At 39.5% G+C, this 17,265-nt stretch overlaps 1 protein-coding gene across 1 annotated transcript in view; it reads left to right on the forward strand.

The window, feature by feature from the left end:
• Positions 1-17,265, forward strand: part of Arhgap15 (Rho GTPase activating protein 15) — a 617,921-nt gene that overhangs the window by 26,925 nt on the left and 573,731 nt on the right. The window contains exon 2 of the mRNA XM_032903250.1: positions 8,482-8,659. Within this exon, the coding sequence (XP_032759141.1) occupies positions 8,482-8,659 (178 nt within the window). The remainder of the gene's footprint in view (positions 1-8,481; positions 8,660-17,265) is intronic.

Below are 17,265 nucleotides of genomic sequence, written 5' to 3' on the forward strand. Positions count from 1 at the left end.
AAAAGCCTTGCTTCTTTGTGCCTCTGACTTGCTATGACATACTCGCAGTTCGCTGGTCTTCACAAACAATGCTAAAGACATCACACATATTCTTAAAAAACAAAAAAGCTTAGCCAGATGTTTGCCTGATGATGTGTTGGTAAGCTACATATACTAGCATTAACTACTTTCCATATTTGTTTGAAATTTATAGACCCAAGAAGTGTTTGTTCTCTCTCATGTTTTCCAAAACTCACAAGAACACATATTAATTAATTAGGGGAATTTATGTGATATTCCTATGCATATACGTGATGTACCTACCTAAGGATATATATGATATGTTATGATGATATATGATATACCTAGTTATCTATATATACATATGTATGTATATATATATATATTGATCTGAAATGACATGACATGTTATGACATAATGGTATATATAATGTAATTAATGATACATATGAAATGATATGGTATTATATGATATAATGATACATATGATGCACCTAATGTGATGGTGTAGTGGTCATTTTACTTTCCTTTTGTCTGACAGACTTACTTTGGAATCTTTGTTCCCTTAGTTTCTCAGACTTACTCTCCTGACTATGGAGCCTACCATGGCACCATGTATGTTTAGGGACAAAGACTCCTGTGCTGCCTGGGATAACTGGACTTCCCATGGCAACTTGGAGAAGAAAGGCAATGTGCGTAAGCTCACCACTGCTGAGTCCCACAGCAAGGAGACTACATGATCATGGGGCCTTTTCACTTTTCCATAGCTCAAAGATATCTTAATGTACTCTGCTTTTTAATGCTGCTGTTGTGAAAGAGATGTCAAAACTCTATTTCTAAACTCAAAAGGGCATGCTGCTGAGCTCCCACATAATTAACAGTGCAAAAAATAATTGGCAGGACAGCTGTGGAATTCGCGATTTCACATCACATTCACTCTTCTTTGGACTGCTGCAGGGTGAGAGGTGAAAGAGAGCCCGGAACATCACAGAATCGAGTCTGAGGAGCAGAGCCAACATGTGTGTGGCTCGTGTGAAGTGTGTCCTCATCACGGCTTCCTGTTTTTAAAACAGGATTGAAGGTGGAACTTGAGCCAATCCACAAGATACTCACACTTTCTCTTAGTACACACACAATCAGAAAGTCTAGAGGACTAGTAAAGCTAGGCTTAAGTGATAGATTTCCATTTAAATGTCTAAATTGGGGATTTGGGATTCGGAGGATAAATTTTTAAATTAGTGGCTATCCCAGGCACATGCAAAAATGTCTTGTTTTTCCACATCTTTGTTAGACGTTTATCATTATTGAGTACCTCCTGCAGCAAACATCAATGTTTTTTTCATATGTAATAAAAATGATGATTTAAGTGAATGACATAGTCGAGGATAAGCCATGAGGAATCTGAGCAGGAATACAGATTTACTATAAGAACAGTTGCTATAACTAGTATTAGCAACATACTCAAGGTTACTAAGTCATGCAGAGAAGAAACAAGCAGCACCAGCATTACAAAATTTAGAAAACCAAGTGTTTATGAGGTTAAGACACGGGTAGAACAATAAAAGAGAATTTAAAATACCTGAGACTAATTTTGGAATAATGTGTTGAGACATGGATCTCTTCATGTCCTTTTTGAAGCTACTCCAAAATGCATACTGGACCTTTGGAAGTCTAACCATCCTCAAGTACTACATTCCAAGACAGTAGGAATCTTAACTTCACCTGTGAGTTAAGATTGAGTATGTTTTGTGATATGGTTTGATAGCAAGAAATGTATTTCATGAAGACTGAAACATCACTTCACTAAAACTAAGACACATTTCCCCGGATGTAATACTAATGCACAGCCTCAATGGCATCTCCATGGAGCTTCCTTAAGGCAATAGGTATGACCTCATCATCGGTCTTCTACCTGATACAAAGCTGCACACTGCCAGGAGAGATTCTGGTTTGATATTTAGACAAGTGCTTCTTGAGAATTATAGAGACAGCTGGCTAATCTTTCATAATGTTTATTGGTTTAGTTGGAATAAATTTATCTGAGTAGTTTGTTGTGACAATGGATGCTTTAAGAAGGTCACAAATCATAGATGATGGAAACTTCAGAAGTCCCACTTCCGTAGATGACTCAACGTCTAAGCGAGAGATAGGGGCCTTTACAGCCAAATTATAAAGACAACGGTAGGGTGAGTGGTAGAGGGATAGAGAGTTGTAAGGAAGAAGGTAAGGGGACATGAGAAATTGTAGGAGGGTAAAGAAAGATCTGTAAGTAGAATCAAAATATACCTGGGAAAATATGATCTAGAGGCAGTTCTACATTATCAGTGGTTCCTGACAGTCAATGAGAGTGTCACCCCTGCACGGCCACCACTATTGCTTTTATTCCAATTCTGTTTGATCATGCTGCCTTCTTCTCTCTCCAGCCTTTTGTGGACCTTCCTCCATCAACAGAAAGGTTCTGCTCTCCTCTCAATTCCTCTATAGAAGACATGTGTATCTGATGTCAAGGGAAGTCTCCTCTCTCAGACCCTCTTCTGGAGGGTTTATAATACCATCTTGGCATAGCTTTGTCAAGTGCTCTCAACTCGTGCCTCAGCCAGAAGACGGGCAAGCAATAAAAACAATCTCGCCCAGAGGTCAAACACCACTTTCCTTATGACATCAGTTAAGGCTTCCCTTCAGTTTTTTTCTCTTTCGTTTCACTTTATTTCCCCTTTGTGCAAGCATTGGTAGCTAGTTTACACTATCCTAAATGTTTGCAAGGCTGTGTGTACTCTAAGCCCTTGCCTGATTTGCCCAGGGTGCCTGACCTAGTCTTTTCTTGCCTGATTTTTTTTTCTCCATCTGCTAGCATTTCATGAGTCTGATAACACTGATCTCATAGCCTGAGTACAGTCTCATTTAGTATATTAGATAATGCAATGATTACCATGTTTCTCATTCTTAGAAATCTGTGGGGCATTTAATATAAGAACAATCTCTAACATTTAAAATTCTGTCCACCTCCTGAAAGAATTTCAGTAAACCTTGAAGTAATAAAGTTTTTCAGCAGACAGAAATCTTTTCATGTGTGTGATGTATATATGTGCAGTTTTGTGCCTATGTGGAGGTATACATATAGGTGTTCCAGAATGTGCATGTGTACATGAAATGCGGGTGATATGAAATGCTTTTCTCTGTCACTCCTCACTTCAACTTTTGGCACAGAAACTGATCCTGGAGCTCACTAATTCAGCTAGTTCGGCTCTCAATAAAATCTAAGGATATCCCTCTATCTACCTCCCACATCTCCAACTGTGCCCAGCTTTTGGGTTTATACATGGAGGATGAGAATTTTGTGCTTGTATGGCAGGCTTTTAAACAACTGAACCATCACACCTGTCTTTAAAAATCAGGTATTGTGACATTTAAAAAAAAAGCTCCTTTTTAGAACACTATATTTTTCTAAAAAATTTAGAAACTTGTAAATAGTTGGAAATAAAAGAACAGTTAAAAAAATGTAGTTTTTCTGTTGTTTTTCTTTGTTCCTGTGGTAAAATACCACAACTTGAGGAAGAAAGTAATTATTTGACTTGCAGTTTATATATAGTCTATTATCCAAGGAAACTGGGAAAAGGACTGAAGCAGAGAGGCAAGGAAAGACTCAAAGACCAAGGATAAAAGTTGACTCTCTATTGCTTGTTCAGTGGGATTTTTTCTACAACCAGGATCCTGGGCCTAGGGATGGTGCCGCCCACAGTGTACTGAGCCCTCTCTCATCAATTGTTAATGAAGAAATCACTCCACAGACTTTCCTACAGATGGAACTTAAGGAGAAACTCCTCAGTTGAGGTTTGCTTTTCTCAAGTGACTCTAGTTTGAGAAAATTAAACTTTGTGATGGTACAAAGTGAGTAACGTAGCAAAATAAAATCTAGTCAAAGCTCCCGAGCTTCCCATGATTTCAACTAACTGCAGTCCATCCTTTTCTAAAAGTATTAAAGGGGAATTTCCCTGAATTAAAAAAAATCTTAAGTTTGATTATTCATAGGCTGCTCTAAGAACATGGTGCAGTTGAATGTTGTCAACTCTTTGACACTCAAGAACATGAATCATTCCTGTGTGTGGCATCTTTGTTGTGTAAGCTACCCAAGCTCCAATGACTTGGTAACACTCGCAGTAATTCGATCCAGTGTTCAGCATCTTATATTTGATTTCACTTGTCGTTGTGCAGCCCTCATGCAGTGCTTAATCCTATCCATAGGCCTACCCCATTCACACACCGCATGACGTCACTTGGGCATATGTCTTCCCTCTTGTCACTAGCATAAACAAGGTGATAGCAGAATTTTAAGATAAAGAAACGACATTTGTCAGATCTTCTGTTACAGTATTAGAACTGTAATCTCTTAGTGTACCTGACTTCCAAAATACCTGTATCAGAAATATATATGCACAGAGGACGACAGCATCATTAGCATGGTGTTCACCACTTGGTGTCTAGTGTCAGGAACCCACTTGAATACATGGCACATAATCCATAGAGACAGACAGGCAGTACAAGTACAAAGTGAGTAGCACAGCAAAATAAAATCCAGTTGAAGCTTCCAAGCTTCCCATGATTTCAAGTAACTGTAGTCCATCCTGTTCTAAAAGTGTTAAAGGAGAATTACAGTGTAGTACGATACAGAAAGGAAGTACAGTACAAGGAAAGGTGAGGAAAGAGAGGAGTCATGGTATAGTGAGGTATTAAAAGGTGAAGCTGGAGGAAAGAGGTAGCAATGGTTAGGGGAAAGAAAAGGGCAAACCTCAAGACAATGGGCATGAAGAGTCATACAGCTGAGAGAAAACACTGAAGTAGGCAGGTTGTCCCCAAGTAAGTAACTGGAGAACACAGAAAATAAGTTTTGTAAGTAACACTGCCTTTTAGCAGTAGTACATCACCGAGCAATTTAGGGATTGGTTTAAAAACTGAGGATAAGAATGCAAATTTTATCTAAAACCAAAAGTTGTCCAGATGTAGAAAAACAACGGCTATGAATGCACATGCTGGGGCTCTGAAAATAAAGTGTCTGGATAGTCTCAGCCAGAAGGTAGCGGCTGCACCATGAATGACTCTTCCAGTAATGTGACAAATTTCCCACACTTAGACTTTGAATCTGTTGAATAACGTAGAATGTCAAGCCTTGAATACACTCAGAGCGCTTCATTTAAAAATGAAAGACCTTTCTAGAGGAAGGTGAAACGTAATTATTACCTTAATTTTTACTTTATACCCATTGAAAGAGCTCTCTTAGACTCAATTAGGTAAGTTTTAGAACACATTCAGATATGCTCATTAAAAAGAAAAAAAAGCAAACAAAATAAAAACATGGCACACTTTGACATACTATAGCTTCCATGATGAGATGTTTTCTATACTTTGTGTGTGTGTGTGTGTGTGTGTGTGTGTGTGTGTGTGTGTGTGTGTGTGTGTGTATGTGTTATTAGCGGGGGAGGGAGGTTGCAAGAGCTAAGGACAGATATGAGGGCATGGGAGATGAGCCAGACTGGGGTGCATAGTGTAAAACTCACAAAGACTCAATAAAACAAACAAACAAGCAAGCAAGACTAAGAAATTCCTTGAACAACTTTCCTATAAACAGTTTTACACATTATACCTGAAGTGTGATCGAGAATAATTATTTAGCAGGCACAAGGTGTCCATTTTATTATATGAGCATGGAACCATTACTGTGTTTAACCAATTTGTTGAATATTCGTTTCACTCCCACATTTCATCCTATTTGGTTTGCCCCCACTGTCTTCTTTCTCCTTAAGCAACTGCAGTTTGGGTTTCATTCCCATGTTGGTTTTTGCTTTTTTAGAACACTGTAGAAATAAGGTAGCAGAATAGATGTTCTTTTGTTTTTCCTGAAACAGATTCTTATATAGCCTAGGCTGACCCACAAGTCATCACCCTCCTGCTTCAGCTTCCTGACTGCTGGAATTACAGATGTGTGAGAAGCGGCCACCCAGTCTGCTTCCAGTTCTTCCGTTTTTCCATTGGACTGGTGCCATTCACTTGACAGAACGAGTTTTTGATTCTTCATCTTATTGTTCATGAACAGATCGTTCCACTTTAACATGTTTAAGTATGTATATGCATATGTGTCTGTAGTTGGGTCCTCACGAGTGCAAATATCCTTGGAGAACAGAGGTTTTGGACCCCCTAAAATGGAATTAAGGGCTGCTCTGAGTAGCCAAATATTATTGCTGTGAAAAGGACTTGAGTCTTCCAAAAGGGCCAAGTTCTTATCTACTGAGTTACTCTCACCCCACCCCCGACACACATACTTTTGTCTTAATTGCATAGATACACTAGACTTTGTCCTTCTGTGTTGTTTATTTACTTTTTTTTGGCATCAGGTACACATTGCCTTTGCATGTGTTTTTGGGAACGTCTCACTGAGCATCATTTCTCTTCTCTAGGAAAGTTGGAATAGATGTCTATTCACAGGAGTTCTAGAGAATAAGAAAATTAACTACTGTGAACATTGGCTCCCATGTAGTAAATAAACAAATCTAGAAATATCTTTAAGTCTTTGTAATTTTCTAACTCCCATTTGTTGTTAAATAACACTCTTTTCATATAAAATACTTTTTTAAATGTAAGACTGGAAGGACAGGCAGGAGGATTGGGTACTAAGGTCAAGGTTATCCCAGGATAGTTACTGAGTATAAGGAAAGCCTAAGACATACAAGACCCTGTCCAAAAACAAACAAACCAACAAACAAACGAACAAAAAACCCATTTTTCTTTGCTGCATATTTTAGTGCCTATTTTCTTAATCTTTATATGATAATAATCCAATTTTAAAACCTGTAGATATCAGTACCGTTGTTTCCTCTAATGTAAGATGATTGTTCTTTTGGGTTATATTTCCTGCTGAAATTGGACTAGTCATTGCTTTGCTTAACATTGTATCCATATGCCCAGTGCAATGACCAGGCTAGGGAAAGGTCTACAATCAGCAGCCGGGAAGCTATGTTTGCATCTGAAATGTTAGAAGAGAAAGGACGGAAGGAGATGAAGAGGTTGCAACCCCATAACAACAATACCAACCAACCAGAGCTCCCAGGGACTAAACCACCATCCAAAGAGTACACATGGACAGACCCATGGCTCCAGCTGCATATGTACCAGAGGATGGCCTTGTAAGGCATCAATGGGAGGAGAAGTCCTTGGTCCTGCTAAGACTGGATCCCTCAATGTAGGGGAATGTCAGGGTAGGGACAGGAAAGGGTGGGTGAATGGACGGGGGAGCACCCTCATAGAAGAAGTGGGAGGGGAGATGGGACAGGGGATAACATTTGGAATGTAAATAAAAAAATCCAATTAAAAAGGATACACTGACAAAGAAAAAAGAAGAAGAAGATATTGCTGACTGGTGGTGAGTGGTAATGGAAGCCTTTGATCTCAGTACTCAAAGGCAGAGGCAGGTAGATCTCTGTGAGTTCAAGGCCAGCCTGGCCTACAGAGTGAGTTTCAGGGCAACCAAAACTACACAGAGGAACCCTATGAAGAATTAGAAGATGTGCTCACTCTAGGAACTCTAAAGGTGGCAGTTGAAGAGCATTCTTCCTCTTCATTCTCCTCACAGCTGCTTGTGTAAAGTGCGTCTACACTGGATTCGCCTAAGTTAAGCTCTTTCTATGGAAGATATATATCACAGATCAGTAAAATACATAGCACACATAAGTAAATGGTGGTTTCCCTTTTTGTTATGTTATTCTTAAATATTTTGTCCAATTAATCTAACAGAGTTTAGTAGGCAAGTGTCGGCAGGCAGGAATTTTAAATTCTCGCATGGATACTGTGAGTGTGGATCCACTAGATCTGTGTGTTTTGCTCTGACAGTAATTCTACTTCTGGTTGATATAACTTTTGATCATACACACACACACACACACACACACACACACATATATATATATATATATATATATATATATATATATATATATATATATATATATGGGCAAATGAATGCAGTACCCACAGAAGCCAGAAAAGATTGTTGCATTACATGGATCTCGAGTAATTGGCAAAGTCGTGAGCTGCCTAAGGTAGGAGATGAAGACTGAGATAGTTCTTACTCCCGAGCAGTAGGTGGTCTCAGGGATCTTAACTATCTCCCCAGACCCTGTATGGAAGCTTCTAATATAACTAGGGATTACATGGACAGGAGTTGGGGTGCTTACAGACATCTGTCATCTGTGGGGATGGAGGGCAGAGCGGTTACAAATGAGCAGAGTAGGAACTGCCTCCTTCCCTACTGGGAAAGGTAGACTCTTGAATTTTATTACCTTAATGATAAATGGGGACATCTATCTATCTATCTATCTATCTATCTATCTATCTATCTATCTATCTATCTATCTATCTATCTGTCTGTCTGTGTGTGTAAGATACATATAAATATATTTATTTATAAAAATAGAACATTTTGAATTTCCTCAGGACAAGCTGCAGCGTGCAGACATCTACGAACTGTGACAACTCTTTGGAAACACTGAATTCTGCCCACCAAGCTACAGGCGCTGTGCAAATGAGAATCAAAAACGCCAACAGCCACCCAGACAGGCAGAGCCAAACTAAATCCATGATCCTCACTGACGCTGGGAAGGTCACTGAACCTGTAAGTCCAATACCCCAAACATGCCACATCCTCTTAGCAGACAGAATTTTTCTTTTTTTTTAAAAAAAATACAGCTAATTAGCTTTGTTTTGTTTGTTTACCTAATGTGCATGAGAAAAGTGTTTTGTGATGGATTTTATCTTGCCTACTTATAGTTATAATAATACCCCCAGTTACAAGGGCAGAGCTGGGCCTAATCCAGGGTGATAAAGGGGATGTGGAACCAGGCTGAAGAGCACCTTTGACTCATTTTAAGGGCCTCTGTTACCATGCTTCAGTGTCATAAAAATAATGAGGTTATGCTAGCATGCGGTGTTTGTACTTCCAAATCCAGTACATCACTTTGAAAAGCCAGAGGCTAAAATTAGCTAAGAATGAATTGAGGTGGGGAAAAAAAAAAAAGAACAACGTCAAAATGTGAAAATCTTTCTCTTAAAATCTCCCAATAATACAGAAGAGCGAGACATTGTGCTTTGAGCCCAGATAGGCTCGGATGGTTGAAATGGTGTGGCGATTCACGGTTTGGAGAGGAAGCCATTTTGTTTCGATAATGTGTCATTAGAAAGATTTGAAACCAAATAGTTAGAGATGAACTCTATTGCCAATTGTGTCCCTGGCCCTGCACGCATCCTGAGCCACTAAACTCACTGATTACGATGAGTCTCCTCTGGTTAATTTTCTACCATAATGGTGGTAACTTGCAGCTGAGGCCATAGAATGTTACAAAATTATTTATGCAATGTTAGCCACTCTTTTGGACCCCAGATCTATTTTGTTTGTCACAGTGAAAGGAAGCTTGAGAAAGAAGGTAGCCAGGGACAGACCGGGAGTCTCAGTCAGCCTGCAGAAGCACGCGGACTATTAATTGAATATTCTGTTAATATCACGGACGCCCATAAACTATTCAGCTCCCTCACCGAGTTATTAAATCAGGTAAACTCACCGAGTAGAATGGTACCAATTATATTTATCTTCCATTTTTTTTTCACTTGAATATCAAGTGCAGAATTAAACCACAGCCACCTCCGGGGTTGGAGATATAGACAGATTTGATCAGTTCCTTTTCAGGTGTTGTAGACAGGTTTAACGTGAGAAAGGCAGCGTTGATACGGGGAGAGCGAGAAATGCATCCTTAGATAAGGTAACTCCCGAGGAAAGCATTTTCCTTTATTGACTTTCTCATTTACAACAATTGTCTGCTGGGAGGCGCAACACTGTTAGCTGCCTTCACTTAAAAAAAAAAAAAACAAAAAAACAAAAAACAGCTGAGCTGCTTCTCAACGCTGAACCCGCGACAGTGGTTAGAGTCAATTACTGGACTCTCTCTATACACTAGCCATAAGAACTGTACCTTTGAAAAAGTTTAAAAGTTAAGTATATTTAATGATGCCTAACATATTTTATTGGCTGTGTTTAACAAAAGGCACCATGCCGCAGTTGTTTTTGACAAGCTTGAAAACATCACAGCGTGAGACTGCAAAAGGAATTATGGAGAGAAATTACAAGTGATCCATCTCTCAATGAATTATCCACCTCAATAGCCCGCAGAACTCAGCTACCAATTAACACCTACTTTATTACATGTTGGGATGTACTTAATAACTTTCATGTGTTTATGCACTATTACCTTGACTGATGCCTCTTGTACAATTAGGCATAATTGGCATATCAATATGCAAAAGTTAAAAGGATTAACCCTCTTAAAACTAATGAGCATTTCTGTATCCAGCTGCTAAATGAGACAAAATTAGCATTTTTCACTTTTGGGCAGGATTTTATCATGCAGTTTCTCATTGTTGGTATTACCTTGTTACATAACTTTAGTTTGGGGGGTTGTATGCTGGATGGCTGGAGCAGAAGAGTTTTCCAAAGTTAAATGGGCTATAATTATCCCAGCTTTTGTTTCCGCGTTCTTAGCCTGAGCAATATGGATTCCTCGATAAGGAACAAAAATAAAAGTTACTTCTGGTTATGTGTACTCAGTGCATAATTATATAAAAGGGGGTATTTGCTGAAGAGATGTCATTTCACAGAGAAAGCTTGGCTCAGAGACTCTGTATTGAAAGCTTGCCACGACACTAATTTTCTTTCTGTCTCAGTTCTTTTCATCTTTTTTTTCCCTCCGTGCACAATTTTCTGACTAGATACTGACAGAATGTAAAGTATTTTGGCATATTTATTCAAACAAGCCCGTTAAAGTTATCTGTGTAGCTTTGCAGAAGTTGGGTGACAGTGTGAGGTCAAGGGTGAGAGACTGCATTTGGGACTGAGGTGGGATGGACCCTAAGAATGTGTACACGTGTTTACCCTAAACAGTTCATTATGACGGAAACACAACCATGATCTCTCCAGGAAAGAAACAGTAGGTGCTTGAAGCCACACATACGCTGGGTATTGTGTCCTGTTTAATAAAACGTCTTGCTTGTGATATCTGTTTACTAGAGAGACTCATTTTAAACTTCTGGTCTCATTAAAACATAATCTAGCTGATGCTCCTAGTGATTGCATTATATTTTTAACATTTTAGGGTAAAAATCAATAGAAATGTTATTAATTCATAATTGAATCTGTGGAATTACAGTATTTTTACATAACTGAATTTACAGTATATTTTATGTCATTGGGAGGTGTTTTAAGATTCTAAAAGTTAAATGTACTCTGAAATGCTAATGTAGTTCTTCAACCCCATGCAATGCAAGCAAAGGTGAGTTCGCTTGTGAGTTTAGGAATTTTGATGACTTAAATGTCTCAGGGAGACGTTTCAGTTACATAGGTATCTCATATGACATTAAAACAATATTAGTGTGTGTTGTTTTTTTTTTAAACATCAAATAAACATTTTCAAATTTTCAAGAGGTTGCTTTGAATATTCAGTGAATATTTGAGAGGTAGGACTATTAGGTGTCAAAGGCCACGGTTTGCAAGACACTCGCCTCTACACAAAGGAAATCTAGAGAGCTCTCTTTGGATGGGAAGGAGGCCCCCTCTGCAGTGATCAGTGAACAGGGAGGTCTCTGGAAGAACGGCAGCTTCTTTTCCAGAACACACACTATCTAGAAAGGCAGGCAGCAAGGGCAAAAAGTGGAGCAAATGAAGTTGCCTGTCTAAGGGCAGCAGGGCCAATGCGCTATCCAGCAAAGAGCTAGAGCAAAGGGTTCGAAGGACTTCGATGCCTGCTTATTGGAGGAATGCTCCTGCAGCCTACCAGACAGATGGTTTAAAATAGATATTAATGAACAGTTTAAATAGCCCAGATCAGGAAGCTGCAAACAGGATCTGCAGGCTGGAGCTATTTAATGCTGGTGTCTTCAACAGCGACAGGCATGAATATTCACCATTTCCATCCTGCAAACCCACAGAAGGGCATTACTACATTCATGGGCATCATGAACAGAGGAATATGTTTTCGGCGGTGTTTAGATGAGGACTTAGGTCGAGCCATCCCTAAGTGTTAGCAGACAAGACTCCTCTATCCACAGTTAACACACTGCTCCCCTCCCCCTCCCCCATTTCAATGTATTATCAGGAAAAAAGAGGAAACAATTTTCTTTTGTTTCTTACTTCTGTCATTATAGGATGCTTGCCAAAGTTGTGGCTAGCCAAAAAGGCAGACATAAAAATCACTACTAAAAATATAAGCCTTCTGTTTAGCAGACTTTTCGAGAAATATTATGAGATTGTGGGGCATGTCCATATTTACTTCAAATGAAGCTTATAGTCAGGTTTGAGGCTTTGTTTGGATAAATTGTCCTGAAGTGGATCCTGATATTTAATTAAAATGACACTAAATCACATTGAATTGATAAGACTTGGCATCTCAAACAAAGGTAATTGCCCGTATTGGTTTTGTGCAAAAGTAGAGCTGCTTGGAAAATGTGCAGGCAACACAGACTGTCAACTCCATTTATAGATCAATATGTGAAAACCATTGATCAGGCAGGCATGTGTAACAGTAACACTTTGCATTTTTTTGTTGTTTTTATACCACATTAAGGCTTACAGGATTATAGACTCCCTAAATATTTTGACTTCCTCATAAATATATGATCTGTTGCATGTTAATTAAATGAGAGTCTGCAGCCATTTCTAAAATTGTTTTTAGTTTGATGCTTTCCTTTTATTGCTGTGGATCGTATGATCTGGAAATGGATTAGTTTCCTTTTGCATAAAGATTATTAGAGCCTATTTTAATGTGTCCTATTTAATGTAAGATGCGACTGCCGTTTGCTTTGACAAACATAGACACAGACAATTATTTTCTCTTAGTGAATAGCTGGTCTGCTTTTTTATTAGCTGGGCATTCTCACTGCACAGAGTAGAATTATTTCCTGACGTATCCTGCACACCCTGAAGATAAGAGGTCTTCTTGATTTCCCCGATAGAATTTGTTTTCTTTCTTTTCTTTCTATCTAGCTCTGTAACACAGGCATCTGATCGAACATTATGTAGAAAACAAACTGATCATTTCAATTAAATTTTAAACACGCACGCAAATCCAATTTGAATTCTGTTTTTTTTGTTTTTTTTTTTTCTGATTTGAGAACAAGCCTTCTGAACTGTTCAGTGCTGCATTTTGCAGTCGGATCTTTCTTATCTCATCAGCGAAAGGACAGTGTCTTGTTCGTAATCTTTATTGGACTATTGTAGATGACATTTGTAAGCCATTTTGGTTTATAAGGCAAAGCTGGAGCACAGTGGAGTGAGACTCTCCGCAGATCCAAGGCTCTGATAGGACAACGCAATAATGTGTCTTCCACTGCAATTTTCTTTGCCACTGAGAGGTCAATTCTGTTGAAGAATCTTTTTTGTTCCGTCTGTAAACGTTAGCAGCATGGGCTTTCAAGACAGGAGTTCAGCTCTGTGTATGATATTAAAATCCTACAAAAAGTAGCATTTCAGACACACCAAGTTAAAAGAGAACAAAACAAGAACAAGAAACAGGAGCTCCCAGGTTGCCTAAGGTAGCTGGTCTCCAGCTGTCGGCGGGCACGCCGTGGAGCAGATGAAAAAGTTTGCTAGTCAAGAATTTCCACATGTTTAGGAGATGCCTCAGAGAAGATTCAAATCCCACTAGAGATTTCCGTCCTTGCCTGTGCCACCCCATGCCATTTCACGCTGGGAAATCTTTTAACTCTATTTACCAAGTACAAATTGGGGTTCCCAAAAGGTGGGAGAAGTTTACGGTGAAATTAAAGAGCCCATACTTCAAAGAATGCGCCAGGGCTCTGGAGTTCACCCATGTGGCAAGCACCGTTTCTCTTTTAACTTGAACAGAGAGCTAAATTTGTTTATAATCTCCTACTGATTGAACACGGTGCAGAATGTACATGAGATACATTTTTTTAAAAGTTAGTCCTCTGATTACTAATTTGAATCCAAAACTCTAACCTTGTTAGCATCTGGACTTATTTCCATAATAACAACCCCTTCAGAACCTACAAAGTAATGAATAATTGACAACAAATGAAATGTTTTGATAGTTGTCGGCACAAAGCATGTTTAATGTTTTGTGTTCCTTCCTAGCTAATTATGTAGATGACACATTTGTCAGACCTTGACTGCCATTAGAAACGTGTTTCCAGAGGGGAGAAAAACAGGCTATTCATAGAGTAATTAACTAGAATGCTCAATGACCTGTGAGAGATTCAAATCGCTGCCAGTTCAGACATTGTTTTGTTACAGAGCAGAGGGGTAATTAAAATTCCAAATTACAGTCCTATGATGGAGCATTTGTTTGTTGACAGTATACTCTTAGTCTAGTTTGTTAATTCTTTTTTAAATTGCTTCTAATCCATTTTATAGCTTTAGTAGTTCCGTCTTTGAATTTACTGACAACTAATATTATGGTAAATTGTACTTCAGTGGAGGGCTGCCTGCTTCAGTTTCCTGGGAGCACAAGGTGGGTGGGATAGCGCAGCTCCCTCCTGAAACTCACATTCAAGGTGCTGTCAGCGGAATGCCACCGGTGCGAAACATCTTGTTAAACACCCCATCCTTGATTCTGTGTTAGGAGCAATATCCCAGTTTAGAAAAAAAATACAGAGATAAGAAGGAAAATTGCAGTGCACACCTAAACATGCTGGGAGACGCCTGTCCCCGACAAGAAATGATAGATGAGTTTTCAGGTACCCAGAAAGAGGAGGGAGGAGGTAGCCCCCGTGGAGAAGTGCTACTGAGACAAGTGCTGGGTTAATTTTGCAGGCTCCAGCAGTGCACAGGGCTGCTCAACCCCATCACTCAGTGGGGCAGTTATTGTAGCCATACTCACATCTCAGGTCATGAACAAACCTGGGATAACAGGTGTCACTTACGTGGCTTTCTGAGGAGGCATTAGAACGGTTTACACATCTAGAGGGGCTGAACTAGCCTAGAAAGATTCAGCTCCAGCACAACATTTATTTAGGTTGCTGAAAGTGAGAATATAGTTTTATTAAAAAGATCTGACAGAAGTCACACGGTGTTTGATGCAGGCGAGCTGACAGAGGCAGACAGTGAGCGCTGATTATCCCCAAGTCACTGTCAGCTAGGATTGATTTTCACTTTCTCCATTTATGTAACGGTTCCTGTAATACAGCTGACCCCGAATCACGTTACCTTGTCATTTCTCTGCATGGATCAAGAAGAGATGAGCTGAAAATAGCTAGACACCGACCTTGAACTTGCCAGAAAAGTGAGAAGTGACAGTGGGCTTCTCTGTAGTTCATCTGGGAGGAGGAAAGCACGCTGCTCTCTGCAGAGTTCACCGCAGCAGCACAAGGGGGCAGAGCGGGACTGGAGATCACAGGTAAAAGCTGTAGTTCCACAAGGAGGAGAGGGATCTGTGTGAGAGCAGAGGTCTGATTTTTACATCTTACTGAGACATAAAGGAGAATTACTGATGAATCAAAATCTCAGGTCCCATGATGTTCATAGTCAGTAATCTAAAATTGTACATTCTAATTAAAAGAGGTTACCTAATATTCTGAGTGCCAGCAACTCTGCTTTTCCACTAGGTTATCTGCAGGGCCTCGTATTTTATTTATATAGCACTCTACCCTCAAAACAACCCTGAGTGCAGGCAGGATAAGCAAGAGAGTTTTATGACAAGCTCCAAAGGTAACTTGTAATTTTCCCAGAGGTGAAATACAAGGTAAGGAATGCGTTTTGCCAAGGAATTCAAGTTTGTCTGTGTGTGTCTTTTACAATTTTAATGTTTGCCTCAGTTTTCAAAAACCACCTTTTAATAAACCATGATTACAGACAAGGTTAACTTAAAACAAGGCGCAGTGAAGAGTCCTTTACTGACTGAAATGGAACTATCGGTGCTTCGTAGGTGAGGTTCTTAGAGTTTGCAGAGATAGGCAGAGAGCAGAGAAATCAGCAAAGAGAAACTCAACTGACCCTCAAGTTATAGGAACTGAATGCAATGCTGCGACACCATCTTTGCACGTATAATGGCTCATGGAGATTTCTCCAAATCTATGGAATAACCGGATATCTCCTTACATGTAGTAGGTTCTGCACGTGCAAGTACAGTCTTATAGCTTATGTGAATGCATAGAGTTCTATATCTGCATATATATAAGTATATAAAGAAATAGCACACAAGTAAGCACATATTCTTATATAATATACACTCACTTGTGTATTTCTGGAAAATAATTATATACATTTAATTATATACATGCAGAAAAGCCAATATCAGCTTAATGATCCTTGGTAGGGTCAGCCAAGTATATACTGCCAATGTTTCTAAAAAGATAGGGGATTCTAATTTTTTTAAGGGTACAATAAATTGGGGATCATTCTGTCACCGAGAATGAATTCAAAAATATTTTCAGCATATGGGTCATCACAGAAATTTTAGCACATAGATTTTGGCCCTAGTACAAGGAAAATATCAGTACCCCAACTTCTCCTGTGTGGGGAACGAAGAATGTCAGGGGGCCTTGGAAGGCTTACAGCTCTGAGGTGCATGTCTGAAGCTGATGTCTTTAAAAGAAGACTTGAGGAGCAGTCTGAGCTTCTCAGAGACTTTGCCTTCCTGCCCCTGCTCTGAGGGGGTAGAATGAGCACATAGACCTCTAGGTGCCCTCTCTTGGGTGGCAGTAAATCCATCCCTAAATGGTCGATTAGTCTCTGCGTTTAAGGTCAGCAATGATATGAAGCTATTGGGGGCTAAAACCCAGAGTTGGGTTTGGATTTTACTTTTTTTTTTCCTGTTCCCTCTTTTCAGTTTGCAAGGCTTTTAATAAGGGGCTCCACTCCCCGATGTGTTCAGATTCAGTTTATTGTTGCCATCTGTTTAATTATCCTCTCAGGTTTGTGTTGGGAAGCATGAAAGTATTTTTCTCCAGCCTTTGAATCCCGATGTTCCTATAGAGATGTGGGTAAAGCACGTGTCAGTTTTCAAAGAGCATATTAAAAACTGATAAGCAGAACCATCTCCAGCAGCAGTGCGGAAGGCCAAGGCATTATTTTGTACATTAATGCTTGTTGCAACTAATTAGCAAACGTGCAGCCTCGTGGCTCTGTGGCAGACGTGACGCTGTCTCAGTTCCATGCGGTCTCCTATGTTGCTTTTTCCAGGTGACGGGCTTTGTGGTTCCTATGTACTTCCAATGCAC

The sequence above is a fragment of the Rattus rattus genome, chromosome 5, assembly GCF_011064425.1.
Source record: "Rattus rattus isolate New Zealand chromosome 5, Rrattus_CSIRO_v1, whole genome shotgun sequence".
NCBI lineage: Eukaryota > Metazoa > Chordata > Mammalia > Rodentia > Muridae > Rattus > Rattus rattus.